Source organism: Fringilla coelebs, assembly GCF_963513975.1.
Source record: "Fringilla coelebs genome assembly, chromosome: 1".
NCBI lineage: Eukaryota > Metazoa > Chordata > Aves > Passeriformes > Fringillidae > Fringilla > Fringilla coelebs.
The window spans coordinates 47,795,197-47,814,178 of record NC_140028.1 but is presented as its reverse complement, the minus strand read 5'-3'; the positions used below and the strand labels follow the sequence as shown (position 1 = coordinate 47,814,178).

General features: G+C 36.9%; 1 protein-coding gene across 2 annotated transcripts in view; it reads left to right on the top strand.

The window, feature by feature from the left end:
• The window catches only part of TTC39C (tetratricopeptide repeat domain 39C), a gene marked incomplete at its 5' end in the record, with an annotated part of 33,943 nt that overhangs the window by 8,455 nt on the left and 6,506 nt on the right, over window positions 1-18,982 (top strand). Inside the window, 8 exons of one of the 2 annotated variants that reach the window (XM_084220488.1) lie at window positions 2,334-2,382; window positions 3,865-3,993; window positions 4,958-5,072; window positions 8,540-8,894; window positions 10,284-10,452; window positions 16,966-17,059; window positions 17,898-18,005; window positions 18,497-18,606. In XM_084220488.1, coding sequence (XP_084076614.1) covers window positions 2,334-2,382; window positions 3,865-3,993; window positions 4,958-5,072; window positions 8,540-8,894; window positions 10,284-10,452; window positions 16,966-17,059; window positions 17,898-18,005; window positions 18,497-18,606 — 1,129 coding nt within the window. The remainder of the gene's footprint in view (window positions 1-2,333; window positions 2,383-3,864; window positions 3,994-4,957; window positions 5,073-8,539; window positions 8,895-10,283; window positions 10,453-16,965; window positions 17,060-17,897; window positions 18,006-18,496; window positions 18,607-18,982) is intronic. The other variant, XM_084220489.1, reaches the window with a different exon arrangement.

The following is an 18,982-nucleotide window of genomic DNA, read 5'->3' as shown; positions in this document are numbered from 1 at the left end:
TGCTAGAAGTGTTCCTTATTTCCCTTGGTGATGACACAAACTCTGTGTGGGGGAGTCCTACAGTAAAGTTTTGATGTTTTGATTGCCAAACTCCATGGTCTCAACAGAACCATCTCCCAGACACAGGATAATATTATGCATCGTGTTTCCTTGCTTCAGGGTCCTTTTGTGCTACAGCCCATATGTGCTGTAATGGCAATGCTTTTTATAGATTGAGTGAGTGAAAGTTAAAAAGAACTGATCTGTGACATTTACCTCATGTGTTATAGCTACTGATAATTTCAGAATAATAAAGTGGCTCTTGATTTTTTTGTTGTTTCATCTTTGATCATGGGGGATGAATTGGGAGCAGAAGTAGCAGTGAGTGTCAAGAGTGCAAGTGTGGAAGCAGTTTTGAAGGGTCAGATGAAAAAGATAAGTATGTACTTGGGGGAAAAAACTCTGCTGTACTCAGACAAATATACATTGGAATACTTGGGCAAATTTTCATTGCTTCAGTATATTTTGTACTCTTTAAAGAACAGTTGGCTCTCAACTATAGTTAACTGTCTCAGTTTTTAACATTAATGTCTTTTAATTCCCCAGAACTGCTTGTGTTCTGTGTAAGTGGGTCTGAGGAAACGCAAAAATGAAACATTTGACACAAAAATGAAACATTTGCTTTATTTTTGAACTTCTTTGAAATGTAATGTAAATATAGCTTCATACTTACAGGCATGAAAAGGATCTTTGTGGTGTTGTGCTGATCTGTTCTGCAGTTTTAGATCAGTTGGGTGTTGACAATGCAGGTGTGACCTTGGAATGCGTGGTGAAGGTTGTGCTGGGAGTATGGGAGTATGGTGGTAGGACTGGCTGCTGGATGGTCCCACATACCTCATGAGCTGAGAAAGGGATTATGAGGGAGCCGTGTGCCCTCTGGAGCAGGAGTTCATGCTGGAAGTGCCAGCTGCAGCAAGTGCAGTTTGTGTGGCTGATTGCTGCTGCCCTGTGTAACACAGCTGCTGGGAGAAGGCAGTTCAGGTAGTGAGAAGCAGAGACATTTGCTGGCAGCTGTTCTTTGTTGCCTGCTATCAAAGGGGGGAGTACTCAACCTATTTTTCCTTTGGAAAAAATAATGGGGAAATGTGACAAGTTGTATTGATCTTGCATTTAGGTGTATATACAGAATTGAGCAGTGTGTATAAAAAGGGAAGGTTTTTCCTGTTACAACATGCTTTGTTTGTCCTCCCTGTTTTTCTTTCTCATTATTCTTGTTCGTGGTCTTGCTTTTAGATATTTATGCTAGATTAAAAGTGGGAAGAGGTGTGTGTGGGGGGAAATGTTGGTGACTGTTTCTTTTAAAAAAACAAAACACCTAACAGCCAAACTACTCTTGTTTTAACAATACACTTCTTTCTCCATGTTTTTCCAATATCTCTGCTATTCTAAAACTCTGCTTTAATATAATCCTTGTAGAATAAAGTTGAAAACAAATCGGCTGCTTTGCTGTAGCAATATATGTTTCTGTAGCCCAAATTATACTTCCTAAATCCTGGAAGTCTGTGTTTTTATATAACCTGGAAGCTCACCACTGAACAATGTGAATCACTGGTACCACTGAGGTCCTGACGTTTTAATTTTTTTTTTAAGGGCCCTCTGGGTGTCATTACTGTAGCCTCCTGAAACCTCTCTGATGTATTACCATGGTTTTGGTTGCCTGAATTTTTTGATCTAGCTGTGATTTCACCTGTGGGAATAGCCCGGTGAGCAGAATAGGTTGAAGCATCTTAAAGCTGATCCACACAGGGTAGAAAGATATGGATTCTGAGCTTAAAACAGCTACAAAACTGTAAGCCTTTTAAGAACCTTGTATTAAAATAACTTCATTATGTAGTAGATGCATTTTTTTAGTGGGCAGGTTAACTTAAATTCATAGAAACAGTTGGAAATGGGACTCACTTAATAGAGCCAGTTAACATTTGTCTTCTAGGACAAAATTGTTGTGGTGAATCAAGAGGAGAGTAGAATTGGCAGATTTTTAATTTTTAGTAGCTTTTTCTTTTGACCCGAACTGAATGTATTTTGATGGCAGTGGCTTCTCTTAAAATATGTAATTAAAATATGCTGCATTGTAATACCGAAAAGTTATTTTTGTAAGATGTATTCAATACAGTAAAATATATGAAGCTTTTGGTTTTCTGTTTCCATTATGTTTTGCAGATATCTTTGTAACTTGATACAAAACACCCACCAAGCATTTACAAGCATACAAGCTAAACCAAAGGAATTCAATGTGGATCTTTATTACAGGAAATCTGTACAAATATAGTAACTATTTTCTGTTTTCTTTACAGAAACCATAGCCCATTAATGAGTTTTGGAGCCAGTTTTGTCAGTTTTTTGGTGAGTAGATGAGAGCAGAGAATATACATCTCTTGGGGTTCATGGCCGTATGTGCATACATGTATTCATGATACTCTATTTTTTTTTTCTTTTTCTAAGACTATTATTTTTTTTCCAAATTTATAGATTAAACATTACTGGAGAATGAGGCATTATGCTATGTAAAGCTTGTGTACCCATGTGGTTTAAATAGAAAGTAAAGGTTCTGCTATTCAGCTTAAATGTATTAAATATTTATGTGTTCCATTAACAGAGCCATAATAAAAAGTTCTCTTAAGTGAGCAGTGGAGTTATTTATTTATTTGATTAAAATAAAACTCATGAATGCCTGTTTTTCTTGTAACTTTTGCTATTGAAGATTTCTCCATCTGTACTTCTGGGTGAAAGTTGTTAATTCAATCCATTCACATTGCTTTCATTTTGGATAGATGAGAACTGAGAATATTGATTTACTAAAAATTCACAGTGAACAAGTTAGGTTTGTTAAATGTTTTTTCTATATAATTTACTAGGAATTATAATGCCATATATAAAAACTGAGCAGGTGTATTAGAAAGTGTTTGGATCTTGGTTTTTACACTGTCTTTATTCTGACTTTGGTGGTTCATCTTTGATCTCACCAGAAATTATCTATGGTAATACTCTTTTGAAAGGCAGAATTTACTATAATATGCCAGAAATACATGATTTGTGAATGAAATAAATATGAATTCTCTCTACTATGCAATATGGAAAAATACACTTGTTAGGAAAGCTCCTGGGGCATATGCTTAATTTTAAGTCGGTGTAGAGGAGAAAGGAAAGAGAGAATCTCTCAGGCTTGCTTATCTGAATTGATGTGCTGAACCAGTGCAGCATCAGAGGATCTTGAAAGTATCTTGCTTAGCTGCTGTTCTAAATATAGCAGCAGCACTTGGTGTGCCTGTGTCATTCAGAGCTTTTGTTTAATAAGCACCAAGAAAAGAAGTTACTTGTCCTGAATTTTTTTTTCCAGTTTGTTCAGCAGTAGTTTGAGTCAGATGTGGTTTCTTTTTCTTTTCACCTATGGAGGGACTGTGGCTATTATTTTGAAGAATTTAATAGCTGCTTGTTGTTACTGATTTTGAGGGCCTGTTATTTATACAAGTGAATAAACACAGATACCTGCACAGATGCAGATCATGCCTTACATAACAAAAATTAAAAATGAATGTATAGGAATTTTTCTTCTGCTTAAAGTTATCTGACAGTGCATTCAGTTTGACTGTATATGAAGGTCCCTTAGTGTGTTCTGAGTTCATTGTCTTGAAATCTTGTTAAAGATCTCAATTTTCTAGTTTGGTGTTTCTGTATTACAAGTGTTTGCACTGATAGATGTGTATTACTATTCAGTTTAAAAAGTTTTATTGTCTGGTTTTTATGAAAATTTTTACTGTCCTACAGCTTTATAGAAATAAAAGTATTTGTCGGTTTTATCATTCAAATGTGCTTGGTTTTTAATAGAATGCCATGATGACGTTTGAAGAGGAGAAAATGCAACTGGCATGTGATGACTTAAAGGCTACAGAGAAACTTTGTGAAAGTGAAGAAGCTGGAGTTATAGAAACAATCAAGAATAAAATTAAAAAGAATGTAAGAACATAATTTATGTATTGAGTAAATTTTTCTGTAAACTTCCTTTCTGTCCTCTTTGTATCTTGAAAATATGATTTTTGGTATGTGAAGAGCCATTGAGATTAATAATAAATTTGGAAATTTAGTCAAATATTTTACTTTTATTTCCTAATTGTTCTAAAATACTTAGTCTCAGGTGAGTGAAGTGTCTTCTAAACTGTCAGTTTTTGTTGATGTTAGTAATTGTTTCCTGAACATGCAAATTTATGACCTACTAAAATTATTTCAGGAAGCTGGTAGTCTGTCTAATTCAGGCTTACTTTAATTCATCCATGCTCTAGTAAGGTTCAAAAGTTGTGATGTTGAAGCTGCGGATTGCTGTGAGCCAGGCATATTCCTAGGGAATTTTCCTTCCTTTTTTAGTTTTTTCATTCTAAATAATAAAGGAAGAATAAAGCATGGAGATTCAGAACAAATTAAAGTAGTTGTATAGAAGCATCCAGTGAACAGCCTGCCGAGTGTGACACAGCAGAAAAAGAAGCCATTTCTCTTCAGTGTTTTGTTTGCTAGGTGAAAAGTGTTGAACCTGTTGTACTTCACTCTCTGCTCTTAAAATGCACTGTATTTACCCTGCCACTTGTCATACACCTTTTTTTGTGCTCTTCCTGTCTAATATCTGTTAATCATGTCTTATGCATTTCGTAATAATTAAATAAAATTTAAATCTGATTTGACAATTTGTAGAACCTTGGGGAAGATAACAGGTGTATGTGTAAAATTTCTCTGTTAAGTAGGATTTTGCTTGATAATCTGTCTGAGAAATTTTAGTGTAGTTTTGAACTTCAAAATGCTGAGTTATTTTAGTAATAATACTACCATTTGCAGTTAATTTTGGATTTTTTAATTTCTCAGATTTAAACAAGTATTGTGTATTATCTTCATTAATATTTTATTCTGCTTTGTGTTTGTATATTCCAAACAGGTTGATGGACGAAAATCTACTCTATCCATGATAGATCGTCTGCAAAGACAAATAATTGTAGCAGACTGTCAAGTCTACTTGGCTGTGCTCTCGTTTGTAAAACAAGAGTTATCAGGTGTGCTGTGGCTTTCATGTTTAGATATATTTTAGCATGTCTTTTTTATAAAACTTGATCATAAAATAATCATATGACTTTCAGTAAAAATAATTGTTTTGTAAGCACAGTTCCATTTGAAATGTTCCAAGACTAGTACACTTCCAGAGGTATTCTGCCTTTGTGTAGGTAGTGGTGAAAAATGAGATGGATTGCTGCAAATTAGGGCTTTTTTTCTTTTTCCATACCAATAATTGCATTCAATTGATTCTCCTTAGACAATTTACTTGTTATCATAGAGGTGTTGGAGAAGTTGGGAGGGAGATGGGTAGCATCTGTGTGCTTTGTGGCCTGTAAGAAAAAAGAGGCTTTTAAATCCAGGCCACTGGGAAAATCCTGATGCTCCATATGTATTCTGTTCATGACAGTTCAGGGAGGTGACAAAGTGCCAATGAAAGCAATTTTAAATGAATGTGCTGAACATGGAACTGCTGAATCAGTTCTTACTCTGTGGTCACCAGAGTGCGTCCTTGCATGCCAAAGAGGGTAGTCCTGTTGTGTTGGATACAAACCCTTCCTTTCAACTGCAGAGCTGTTTCTGATGTTTTCTTACATTCCTGCATCTCTTGCACAATCTTAAAACATCCTTTTGTCTGTAAGTTTGTAGAAACCATGGCCAAGGTCATACAGTAAGTGGAAGCATATCTCAGGTTTCTACCAAATCAATGAAGACCAAGAAAAGGCAGACAGACCAAACTCTGCTGATCAGCTGCAAGGAAATGAGGAAATAACATTCAGATTATTTAAAATAACACCTAAATTTTTCAGTCAAAGATATAATGCATTCTGTGATGTGCAGACTTGTTTTATTCCAAGTTATGGCATCAAGAATATGTTTGGTTCCTGTCAGCAGAAATTCAGGAGATATTTCTGTCTACTTTATGTGTTGTGTTGCAGAAGAGTTTTCTTGCTATTTTTGATGCAGTTCTGGAGTTTTGTTAGTGGTGGTTATTTTTTCCCTCCCTCTTGAAGCTTTTTTCCCTTGTTTCAGTATGTATTCTGCAGCTGCATAACTGGGTTGGATGCTGTAACTGAAGGTGGTGTCTGTTCCCTTTCTCTCTTGTCTGCAGCTCAGAGAACTAAAGTGGGTAGTAGAGAATTGCAGAACATGCTATATATTTGGGTTATTCATTGAGCAAAAAATACACCTGAATTCTTAAGTTAAAATTCCAAGCAGCTGAATGCTACCTCAGTGACTGCTAGTTACTGACATTGCTGAGCTATTGGATCCATTATTTTGTGTTTTAAAGTATAGTATCTTTCTGTTTATGTATATACATTCTTTGTTTTTATCATATTTCTGCACAGAAATAGCAACCAGATTATTTAAATCAGTGTAATTTAATGAAAAAAACCCAGGAGACAAATATTTCTGATCGGTGGATGGGAGAAAAATTCCTTGTGTTTTTCTTCCTGGAACAGTTTGACAAGAAGCATATGATGCCACGCAAGTTGGTTTCTCACATGCTTAACACATTTTATATTTTCTTTTCCACCCTCGTGGATGTATTAGAAATAGTTTCATCATGAAGTTGTTGGCAGACCAAATGACATTAGCTTCTCCTGGCAATACTGAACTGCCGTCTCTTAGTGTTTACCACAGCTGTCATGGGTCTGACTACTTTCATGTTGGGAAATCAACTCAGTGATTTGTCTGGATTTAATTTTTATATCTAAAAAGTCAGAAATTCCTTGTTTTAATTTGTTAGATTATTTTATATTGCTATATCAATATCATATAAATTATGGTTATGCTGTGTTAGTGAACTGTTAATGACAGCACGCCGGTGGAACCAAAGTGTAAAACTGTACTTTTTTTTCTTCTGTACCACATCTTTTCCATTTCATGCTTGCATTGGGACACAGTGGTTAGCTCTGGGCAGAATCATTATCTGTAGGATAGGTAAAATGTGGGTTTTTCTTATTACCTGCGTGCTACACTGCTGTGCATATTTGTGTGAGCATTCATCTTGTGGTGAACCACATAAATTTTAAGGTACTCTGTGCAGCCAAAAAATGACGTAATTACTTAAAATGGGAGTCATGTTTGCCTTGTAATGCAACTGAATCAAGGTTGGGGGGTTCATTTTTTATTCTAATGCTTAAATCATCTCAAGAGAGAGGGTTCATTGTTTTTTTTAATACTTCCAAGTTCATGTTGACAGAACCCTTCTGTCATAACTGAGAATTCAAATTTTACAGTCTTTTTCAGTACAGTTTTTTTAAGACTGTCAAACTATCTTCATGCCCTCTTTGTATAACAAGAATCCAAAAAGAGGCAGTCTAGTCTGTGATGTTACTTTCTCTAGAAACGTTGGGATTTTTTTGTGATTTGGGAGGGGTTTTGTCAAAGGCATCAAAGGCTTTTATAGAGTTGTTTGGTATTAATAGCATCTTGCTTTTCTTTGACACACCCCACCTGTTATGGTCTAATTCTGGCATTAGTTATAACACTGATCTTTGCAAATCTGGCTATATTTGTTTAGAACACTGCTGCTTAAAACATGCTTTTCTTATATTTTTAGTTAGTCTTTGTCACTGCAGTGCCTCACTCTCAGGGCCCTGTCACAGCCAAAATGTTGGTGTCTGTTTTTACAGCTGATGTGTGCAAGGATATTCCCCATTTGTTTTATGCTTAACACTTATCATTATTAGAGGGTGTGCTTATAACAAAGGTGATTGCCATGTAAATAGGCAAATTGAACATCTTCCTCTTTTGATGTCATGTCTTTCTTTACCCTGCTGTTAAGATCACAGACTGAGAATGCTGTCATTCTTAAACAAGAATGCTCAAGACCATTTCTAGGGAATTTCTAGGGAAATTCAGGTACCCACATTGCTTTTGAAATTCAGGAAGTTAGTAAACTGAAAAATACTTTAAAACCATGTAGTTTTTTGGTGGGTTTTCTTTTCCTTAATTGTAGGGCACTGTGTTCATGCAAAGGGCAGGGAAGTGACAATATTGGAAATGTTACTGTCTAACCCAAAGGAAAAGGCTTTTCTTCGTATTTTCCCATCAACTGTGTTTTAACACAATTTGAGCTTAAGACAGGTGTAATCTTTTCTGAGTTGTGCTTCTCTCTGTTTGCTAGGCAGCCGGGTCATCTGCACCCTGTAGTGGAGCAAAATCCAGCACTAAGTTCTTTGATTGCTTTCTTTCTCTCTGACAGCTGTATTGCCTCATCGCTGAGTGGAGCTGCCTCTGCGTTGTGTGCTGCTGTGGCTGTACACACCGAACTTCGTAGTGCCCACTGTGCAAGGCCTCTCTGAGGGAGCAGTGGCTATTACAAAATCCTTTATACGCTAAGTTGTTGCAAATAGAGAGAGCATCTTGGGCTTGGAAAATAGCATTTACTACTTAGGATGTTCCGCTTCTGAAATATGTCCTTGAAGTATTTCTTTCTTCCTTGATTTTTTTTTTTTTTTAGCATATATAAAAGGTGGGTGGATACTCCGAAAAGCCTGGAAAATTTACAATAAGTGCTATACGGACATTAATACACTTCAGGAAATATATCAGAAGAAAACAACTCAGGAATCCTTGACTTCTGATGCTGCAAATGATAATCATATTGCTGCAGAAGGTGTAACGGAGGATTCGCTAAACAGACTGAAAGGTGCTGTTAGCTTTGGATATGGACTTTTTCATCTTTGCATATCCATGGTGCCCCCAAACCTGCTCAAAATCATCAACCTGCTGGGTTTTCCTGGAGACCGCCTACAGGGGCTTTCCTCACTGATGTATGCAAGTGAAAGTAAGGACATGAAGGCCCCTTTAGCTACGTGAGTAGCTATATTGAAATGCTTTGGTAGATAACTTAGTACTAAAAGTAAGTAACTGGGAAAAAGTCAAAACCAAAAAGTCATGTTGCTTTAAAGGAAACAACAGCAGGTAAAATAAACTGGTAGTTCGTTGTTTAACATACCATGGTTTAGTAAATTCATCACTCACTAATGTATGAGATCTCTGCTGTTAATTATTTACATGTATTTGGGGTTTGGGTCAGTATTTTGCTGTATTCTTCAGTACCTGCAGTTCTAATATCCCATAATTTAAATGCCAGCACAGCAAAGTAAATAAAAGCTCCCCCTGAAGGCTGTGTGAACTTACCTGAGTTATATTCTCTGCTGTGGAGAGCTACTACTTAGCATGAGTCACTGGTCTCATTTAGCCATTTTGTCTTACTACTAACACAAAACATTTTCAGTTGTTTTATTTTTTTTGTTTGTTTTAGCATCTCAGTAAAATGAAATGTTCATTATAGTATTTTAAAGGGAGTATTTTTTGTGTCCTCTTTTTTCCCAAGACTTCATACTATACTCAGGTCTTTTCAAGAGCTGAAGGATTGGCCAGACCTAATTTAAACTGCCCTCATAAATGGCTTTATTATTCCATTATCTAAAAATTAATGTTTTTATTACTGGACCTACTGCAGGTACCATCCGGTGTCAATTTTGAAACATGACAGTAGAGCTGAAGTCTCTTCTACTTCAGAAGAAGAATTGGGATTCTTTTTATTTCAAAAAGCTTAGGATTAAATATTCCTGTTGATCTTTCTCCTTTCTGGGGGAGAAAAATGATATATTTGAGGGATGTTTCCTCCTTCAGATAGTCTTGGAAATCTTTGTGCTCTGCCTTTGTTTCCAGGAGTGATGTAGGTCATGTAAATATCTACCCTTCTGAACACAGGATGTATTTCATTTTTGCATTACTTTTGGGAATGCTGCTGGTGTGTGCTCAGGGGTTTTTGTTGATTTTTGTCGGGGCTTTTTTTTTTGTTGTTTGGTTTTGGGGTTTTTGTTTGTTTTGGGGTTTTTTTTTGTTTGGCTTTTTTTGTTTACCTCTCTAGTAAAGAGTTAATTTTCAAAGTATTATTGTGGGTTTTTCTTTTCTAAACTCTACTGAGATCTAAAGTCTTTCATGCTATGAGCTCCCTTGTTTCTTTGCCTTTGTGTAGTAATGTGCTCTAAATTGTATGTTCAGGTGCAGTTTAGGAGTACATTGATGTATGGCAGTAGTATTGTGTTTAAAGTATAAAGCCAGATTGTATAATGCAAGATTCATATCTATCTTTGTGTTCCAGAATAATTTAAAAGTTTGTCTGTGTAGAATGTTATCCTTAAATTTCTGTTTACAAGCTGTAATCCTTTCTACTCTTACATTTCTTTTAGATTAGCTCTGTTGTGGTACCACACAGTTGTTCGTCCCTTTTTTGCCCTTGATGGCAGCGATAACAAGGCAGGATTGAAGGAGGCAAAAGAAATTCTTGCCAAAAAAGAATCTGCATATCCAAATTCTTCTCTGTTCATGTTCTTCAAGGGAAGGATACAGCGATTAGAGGTATTGCACATTTTCATCCTTTAGACTGATTTTTCTTCCTGATCGTTCCTTACATTTTTCTGATGTGAATGAACTGTGCAAGCTTCAGCAGGTTGTGACTAAAGATGCAGGTACATGGAAAGACAAGAAAGATTGGATTAAGTCCTTCCTAGTTTCAAGTTCACATGCAGGCCTTGCTCTTGCGCTGCATCTATCTGAATTAATGACATTTTGAAATTATTTTTCAGCTACTTGATACTTCCGCGACTCTCTGCTAAAAGGAAGTGCATTTGGCCACTCACATTTCTTGAGCTATTTCAGTTTTGCTTGTCAAGCTAAAATTGAGTATTATCTGCTGAGTCCATAGTATTTATCTTCCTCTCTGCTTTATGCATTTTTTGTATACAGCTAATTCTCTGCAGTAGTTTCCTTTAAATAACTACTTTGCTTTTCAGAGGCCACACCAGGATGTTTTCTGTTACTAAGGGTGAGCTTTGACCTGAGCAGAAATGTATTCACTGAAAATGTGTTTGTGAGTGCTATTGCAAAGCATTATTCAAACACTGCAGCAGCCTTGTGGATTTTGGCTGAGTTATTCTCTAAGAATCTGTTTGAAGTGCTACTCAACTCCTAGCTGCTGCTTTTATCAGGCCAGAATATTTTCTGAGCAATTACATGAGCCAGAAAACCTAACACAAAGGCAGAAGCCCAGAATGTTCAAACCCTTCATGTCAACACTATAATTACAAGAACTAATTGAGATGTTGATATTGGTAGTCGTTCTTTGCTAGATTTGCAGCTAAGTCTTTCAGATGTAGCTCAGTATTTTCAGAGAGGTAGTAAAAGAGCAGAGGAGCAGGCTTCAGTGCCCTTTGAGATTTGCAGGCATATTCCTGCATGGGATTTGAATGTTGTTTTTCTTTTTTTTTTGCTGTCTTTTTAAAAGCAGTGGTGCATTTTGGGAATTACATTGTCAAAGGCAAGTCGTTGCTCTTGGGAAAGTATTGCTGTTGCCTGAGTAGGAAAGACCTTGGTGGGTTTTGTTCATTTATATGCCTATTCCCTTCTTATGGTAAAAATCAATTTTTTTGGGAATAACTACACAATGAATGCAGGGTATACCTTGGTCTTTTAATGTAATGAGGAATAAAATTCAGATGGTTCTTCTGACTTTTAGGGCAAGTTATGGCAAAAGTCGAAACATAAGTTGTTAATAGATTGAGTGTATGTGTTAAGAAAGAGAATATATTTGGGATAAGTGTCAGTCAGTTTTGTGTAGTCAGTCCCTGTCTGCAGAACTGTAATATTTCAAAGGAGAGCTGTTTAAATGTAATCTTACTGCAACATTTAATGCACTTTATGATACTGCACTGCACTAATGCACTCTATAATACACTCCAGATACTGTATGGAGATAGTGAAGTTTAGCTCCAAGTGAATGGAGACAGTGTGGCCATGTTAACTAAGTTAGCTCAGGCAGGCAGAATGCTGTGCATTATGCTGTGTAGCCATGCCCTTAGTCAGCAAAAAGCTTTTTCGTTGCTGACAGGAATTAAAAGGTTCCTTTGCTATTCATGTGTGTGTTTTCATGAGAGCTTTTCCATTCAGCAGCCTTTCCCCTTCCCCCATCATTTCTTTAGTCCAAGTGGTGCTCAGTCACAGAGGTTTTGCGGAGTCTGAATGTTTCAATTGAAATTTCTTGGGCTCTTCTGGATTTTGGTAGGACTTTTCCAGCTTAATTTGCTTAAATGCTGTTGGCATAATAGTGAGGGAAGGAATGTGACTGGTGGCAATGGCATGGGGAGCTGCACTGGGTTTCTGCACAACACACTTGTGCTTACGTGTGTCCTGAATCTGGGCATTGGTCTTACAAGCATCCACGGCATATTAGTGTGTCCAGCAGGGCCAGTGACTGTGTCCCCTGTGAGGGGCACTGGTGAGGCCTCACCTCAAGTAGTGTCCAGTCCTGGGCCCCTCAGTTCAAGACAGACATTGAGGTTGTTGGTGTGTCCAAAGAAGGGCAACACAGCTGGTGAAGGGTCTGGAGCACGAGTCTTTGAGAAGCAGCTGAGGGAGCTGGGATTTAGTCTGGAGTAGGGAAGGCTCAGGAGTGACCTTATCACTCTCTTCAACTGCCTGAAAGGAGTGTGTAGCCAACTGGGGATTGATCCCTTCTCCCAGGCAGTGAGCAATAGGACAAGGGACATGGCCTCAAGCTGAGCTAGGGGAGGTTCAAGTTGGTGATCAGGAGTAATTTACTCACAGCAGGGGGTGTGCTTTTGCTAAGCTTTGGAACAAACTGTGCAGAGAGGTGGTGGGATCACTGTCCCTGAATGTATTCAAGAAATGACTGGATGTGGTTCTTAGTGCTGTGGTTTAATTGACAAGGTGGTGATTGGCCAAAGGTTGGGCTGATCTTGGAGGTCTCTTTAAACCTAAACAATTCTGTGTTTCTGAACCAGAAGTGCACAGAAACTCTGACATTACTGACGAATATGCTGAGTTGTAATTTCCTCATCATTTCTAAGGTGGGTGAGGAGAGCTCCTGCAAAAGCCTAGGAAGTTATTTGGCCTTCCTTGAAACTGTAAGTGCAGTTAGGTTTAAATTCTTTCCAGTGGACATGGGATATTATTCCAGGTGCCTTCCCATAATTATATTTTAACCTATAGGCACTTAAAAGTATACCTTGAGCTGAAGCTTATATACTTTATAATAGAGTCCTTCTTTTACATCTGTCATCATTAAACAGTTCTGTGACACAATATCACAATATTATAATACAGATGGATAGAAGGCGCCTTAGATGTTACTGAGAAGACCTTGTGTGTTCCATTTGTGGTTGTAGGGTTTGTATTAGGGCCTGCTAGCACTCAGTCCATAGATTTTTTTTTTCCTGTGATCGTGCATACATTTTTTGTAGCCTTCAGCTGATGGTATATTCAGCTTCCATTAGGAAGCCTTCATACTGTATGTATGTGTCTTTTCTTTTCTATGGAAAAAAACCAGTAAGAAGCACAGTTCAGCCCATGGACCCTTGGAGACAGGGAAACTCTTCAAAGGGCAGGAGCAGTAATTCAGGACTGGACAGTGAGGCACAAATCTGACAAAAGAGAAAATTGCCAAGGAGGGCAGTCAAGGAGAAAGCACTGTCTCTGCGAAACCTTCCTGTCTATAAAAGGCGAATGAACAGCACGGGACTGAATAATGCTTTGTACCTCAAAAACCATGAATGGATATTAGTCAGTAAAACCCTTAGCAGACTTCAGTTTTTGAAGACGTAGCCTTACAGGTGCAATAAATGTGAAGCAGATTATCTATCAGCTTTTTTTTTTCCAGATTCACATTTTCGAGAGAAAAGTCTGAAAGCATTTGGAGACTATTGAATTGGGCAAGTTAAGAGAAAGGAAAGGAAGATCCGGAAAGACTGAAATGAAAGTGCACCAGAAAGTTAAAGGTTGCGCTGCTAGGTTGATCAAATGTCTTTTTGCTTTCCAAAGAGTAGGTTAAGAGAATGTGTATTAAAAGTAGCAATTTTACTGACTTTGCATAATTCACTAAGGCTGCTTTTATGGATTTGTGATTATATGGTACATATTCCAGCCTCAAAATATGTATTGTATATAAACAGCAGGAAATCTCTGGCTGCAAACTGCAAAAAAACCTTCAGGTTCTGAGGCTTGACTCTTATTTTCCACTGGTGTAGGTGCATGTAAATAGTCTGAAGGAAAAAGTACCAAATACTCCAGCTGACAGGTAGAGCACCAGTGGTACTTTCAGGTGCTCTAAAGTTTGGTTGATGAGCAGGCTGCAGAAAATGTGCAGTGGTAACGTGCTTAAATGTAATGCCTACAAGCACCTCTTGCTTTTTAGTTACCTTTTGTAGATGTTATGGTATCAGCACCATAATTCTTATTTAGGGGTGAGAGGGGTATGGTACAGGAAAGCAGACTGAGGACAAGAGTAATAACAAGTATTGAGAAGTCTTAAATGAACTTTCTGGAAGAAAATCACAGTAGTGTCTAAAGTAAAAAAAAAAAAATTGCAGAGCACGTGTAATATCAAGGTTTATTTTCAGGAATTATGCTGACTTTTCTTGTTACTTGTTCCTATAAAATACAAATATCCTAGTTTTATTCTAGTTTGATTTTGTGACTTGTCTAAGGAAGAATAGGTTTTAGTGTGTTAAGGAATAGAAAATACAGGCTTTGAAACATCCATATAATGTCCTCTGGTGTAAATTTTTAGCTTTTAGAAGTTGATTTTTGGTTTTGCCTTATTTCTGAGCATGACTTCTTTAAAGCTTTATGAATTCAGAGTGGTGATTGAGAACAGAGAATTCAGAGGGAGGGAAAATGTTCTGAGATTCCAGAACGGCTCTGGGAAATGCTGTCTCAGGATGCCAAATTGTCTTGGTAAGCTCTGTAGATGCTTAGTTGTTGGGTTGGCTTTTAGTTTTATTCTGAAGTCTGGAATATAAGACTAGGCTTCTCACATTAGGTTTTTTAATCCTCTTTATGATCTTGTAGATCTGTATACTACATATTTTATGAGTTGGTCTTTTTTTTGTCTTTGTATTATGTCCAAAAGAGATGTCAGTGATGCCTATTGAAGGAATTAAAAGCCTGTAATTGAGATTTATATCTTTATAAATCTCAAGATCATCAATTTCAGGTGCAGCCAGGATTTTACACTTGCAGACTCCTAGGACTTTGTAATTATTTTTGTTTGTTCTTTTAAGCAGTAAACAGAAAGTAATTAATTTTAGAATTAACACCAAGAGTAGTAATTAATATTCCAGGATGTTGCTGCAATCCCTGGAGATGATTGAAACTTTAATTATTAATGTATGTCTCTGAAACATACTTAAATGAGCTTGATGCTGAAGGAGAACTTAGTCAGATGTCAAAACACGTGAGAGATCTGGAGAGTTAGAGAGGTGAGGTATAGAAGATTTGAATATTCAGCAAACTGGTGTCATTGCAAGGTGCTTGGTATTTCCTGTGCTGCCCCAGGCAGGTGTACAGCATTGCAGACAATGAGTTGATTGCCAGTAGTCGTGGAATAAGTGATTTCTATTTCAGAATGGTTAGGGGTTTAGAAGGCAGTGTATCTTTGAAGAGAACTAAATATTTAAATTTTTTTTTTCCTTTTTGTCATTTTCCTCAGAAATGCAGAAGACATGGATTTGCAGATCTTTTGAATTCCTAGCACAGAAATAAAGTTCTAAACTGATGTTATTTTATTTTATTTTTTCTGTAAGACTGGGCCCATGGCAGTTCTTTCTGGGAAGGTTTGTTGGGGTGATGCAGTGTCAGTGGAGTCTTGTGTAGTGGAGAGAATGCGCTGGTACAGGAGTGAACAAAGTGCATCTGGCTCAGGCTCCCTAACAATTCTGAGGGCAAATATAACTCGCCTGTCTTTCTGTGTTGTGTATTCTTCTGCCTTGCCAACAAGCATCTTATTTCAATCACTGATGTACCTTCCAAGTGTACAGTGTTTATATTGATGCAGCTGTGGCTCCCAGTGCAGGCAGTTGTGTTGTCTTGATGCAATGTGTATTATTTACCGTTAAATCATTCCTTAGCATCTAAACCAGTTTTCCCTGATGAGACAAAGGAGAAAACCTAACACAATCGTTTCAGAGCTCTCTGTGTGCCTGGTCATAAACTACAATGCTGTAGATTTTTGTAAGAATTTTTGAATTCAGTTATGTTGGCATAGATGGTGAGTTTGCATATTCAAGGGTTTCTTTTGCTCACATGCTGAGTCAGCAGAGAGGGGCTTAAAATTATTCTGTTGTATAAATTATAATAGATTTATGTGATAAATACAGGAACCGTATTAAAGCTGGTATAGGCTGTATTGGAATATATAGTATGTTTAATTAAATACTAATTTTTGTTCCCCCCATAACGATTGACAGGGAAAAGTCCCATCCCAGAGTGGGAAAACCAGGTAGTCAAAGGACCTATCATTCTAGTTCTTAGAAAAATGTCAGTTCTTTTTGCTGAGCTGTTGTTAGCTAATGATTTTATCAAAATGCTTTTTCTCTCATATGCTTTTTTATCTTCTTATGTGTCATGCAGCATTTATGAATTCTCTATTAACTGTTGCTTGAAGGGGTTTCTGAGGTATATGGGAAGAGGTGAAAAGTTCAAAATAAATGAAATCAAACACTAAAGGTATCCTCTTGTGCAGAAAGCTAAACCTCATTAGCAGATGTTAAAAACATGATTTTTCAAGGTGGAATGACTAGTAAAAGTAGAAGTGAGATAACTTAAAAACTTCACGCACAAACCAAATGAATTTTGGGCCTAATAGCACATAGGAGGAATATAGTCACTGATTTTTAAGGTTGAAGGTGGAGACATGATCTGACCTGAATGCTATTACACTATTAAACTCCTTTACTCTAGTTTTTATTAACTACCTGTTAAAAGAAATATGAATTTTTTCTTTATCAATATTAAATTATCCAACAAATTTTAAATCTCAGGTGTCTGAATTTTCTCTTTTTCTTTCACCTTTGTTAGTGTCAAATTAATAGTGCCTTGACCTCATTTCATACTGCTTTGGAACTTGCAACAGACCAAAGGGAGATTCAACACGTCTGCTTATATGAAATAGGTATGTTGGATGTGTTTACACCATAAATAGCTCACTTTCAAGTTTTGACTGGCAGCTTCAGTAAACAAACTGGAGACTTCTTACTAGCATTTTTAAAAAAGGTTTTAGATTACTGGCCTTTGTCTTATGTAAATTATGGTAATAATCTTCTTGTTTGGACAAGTAGAATTCAGCACTTTTTCATAATAAAATTATCTGCAAGTATAAGGTGATGCAAAATCAGAGAGTAGACGGTGGAATCAAGGGCAAACTGCTAGCCTACTGAGTATGATTTAAAATTAGAAATAAATTCATCTGACTTGTCTATGGGTTCATAATTTCTGTGCCAAAAACTAATCAATTTTGAGGCTTCAGAGTTCACAGTGTCTGTATTTCTTGTTCATTTCCTTCTGTCAATAGCACGATATGATATATGGTCTTAATTTGCATACAAGTCTTTATAGTGGAGAAGATAAGTTGCTTCAGCTTTAAATGGGAGCTTGTCACAGTAGAAAATAATAATAATGGAAAAAGTAGCTTTGTAAGTTTCAATATTCTACAAAATGTAGTATTTAAATTTTAAAAATGAGAGCTTTTGCTATATATTTTTGTTCCTGCTCTGAAATTTGGATTCATTATTTCCTTTGGAATCTTCTAATTCAAAATGTCCCAGTAAATTTAAACCAGACTTTAAATGTATGTCATTTGTTCTTGTTTTTAATTTTCCAGTTACTTTTATAGTTGTTAAACGTGCTCCAGCGCTTATAACAAAACACAACAGAACTGTGTGTTCCAATAATGTTGACACCAAGTTTGAATTACTGTACTTCCCCTGAAGTTAAATCAGTGTTGCTTTTAGGTTGGTGCAGCATGATAGAGATGAACTTCAAAGATGCTTTTGAATCCTTCGAAAGGCTTAAAAATGAGTCCAGGTGGTCCCAGTGCTACTATGCTTATTTAACAGCAGGTGAGTATATCCAGGGTGTTGGGTGAATGGTAAGTCAGTGATGTGGTAAGGTTTTGGCACTGTTTTCTCTTGGGAAACTTGCTGGTGCACGTAGTGCCTTCCACACTGCCTGCTGCAGATGCAGCTGTGTGCCAGGCTTGACTTGGACAATTGTGTTTGTTTCATAATGAGCACTTGCATGCTCAGACATGTACCTGCCTGTCTGTACACCCCTCTCCATGTAGATAGAATTATTACCACTTCACAGGCTTGGTGGTATTACTTCCTTTAATGGGTATAAAAAGTAATACCAACTTTTTAATGAGCACAAAGGGTACCTGGGGGAGTTGAGCTTACCATGCTGGTCAAATCTTCCGTTTAGATAACTTTCTGGAAATGAGTGTGTGGAACTTTCTGGAAGTTTTCTCTGTGACAGTATGATATCTCATCCTATTTTTTCCTGTTTCATATCCTGGTACTGTTAATGTATTTTTGTTTCTGTATTCTTGCAGTGTGTCAAGGAGCCACTGGTGATGTCAGTGGTGCTCAGAATGTGTTCAAGGAAGTTCAGAAGCTTTTCAAGAGAAAAAACAATCAGATTGAACAATTTTCAGTGAAAAAGGTTAGTTTTTGCATAGGCTGACTTGTTTTGGTACACTGATGACAGTTCAGTTTTTAGTATTTTCAGTTTCTAGTATTTTCAGTTTTCAGTATTTTCTTTAGCAGGATGCATTTCTTTTCTGCTGTCCTGCTTCTGTAGAATTTGTGGGGAAGGAATAGGGTGGAAAAATAATAGTGTCATTTGAAGGACCTGACAAAGGAAATGTGAATTAGCTATTCACTCTATAAGCAAAGTTAATAATTAAAGATAAAAATACATGATACTATAGTTGCTTTGGTAATTTTCCTTCTAGCTTTGCCTTCCTTACTCCTTTTCATCTTGTCTTGTTTGTGAAAGCCTTACTTGTTTTTGAGAACTAGGAGTTTTCTAGGAAATA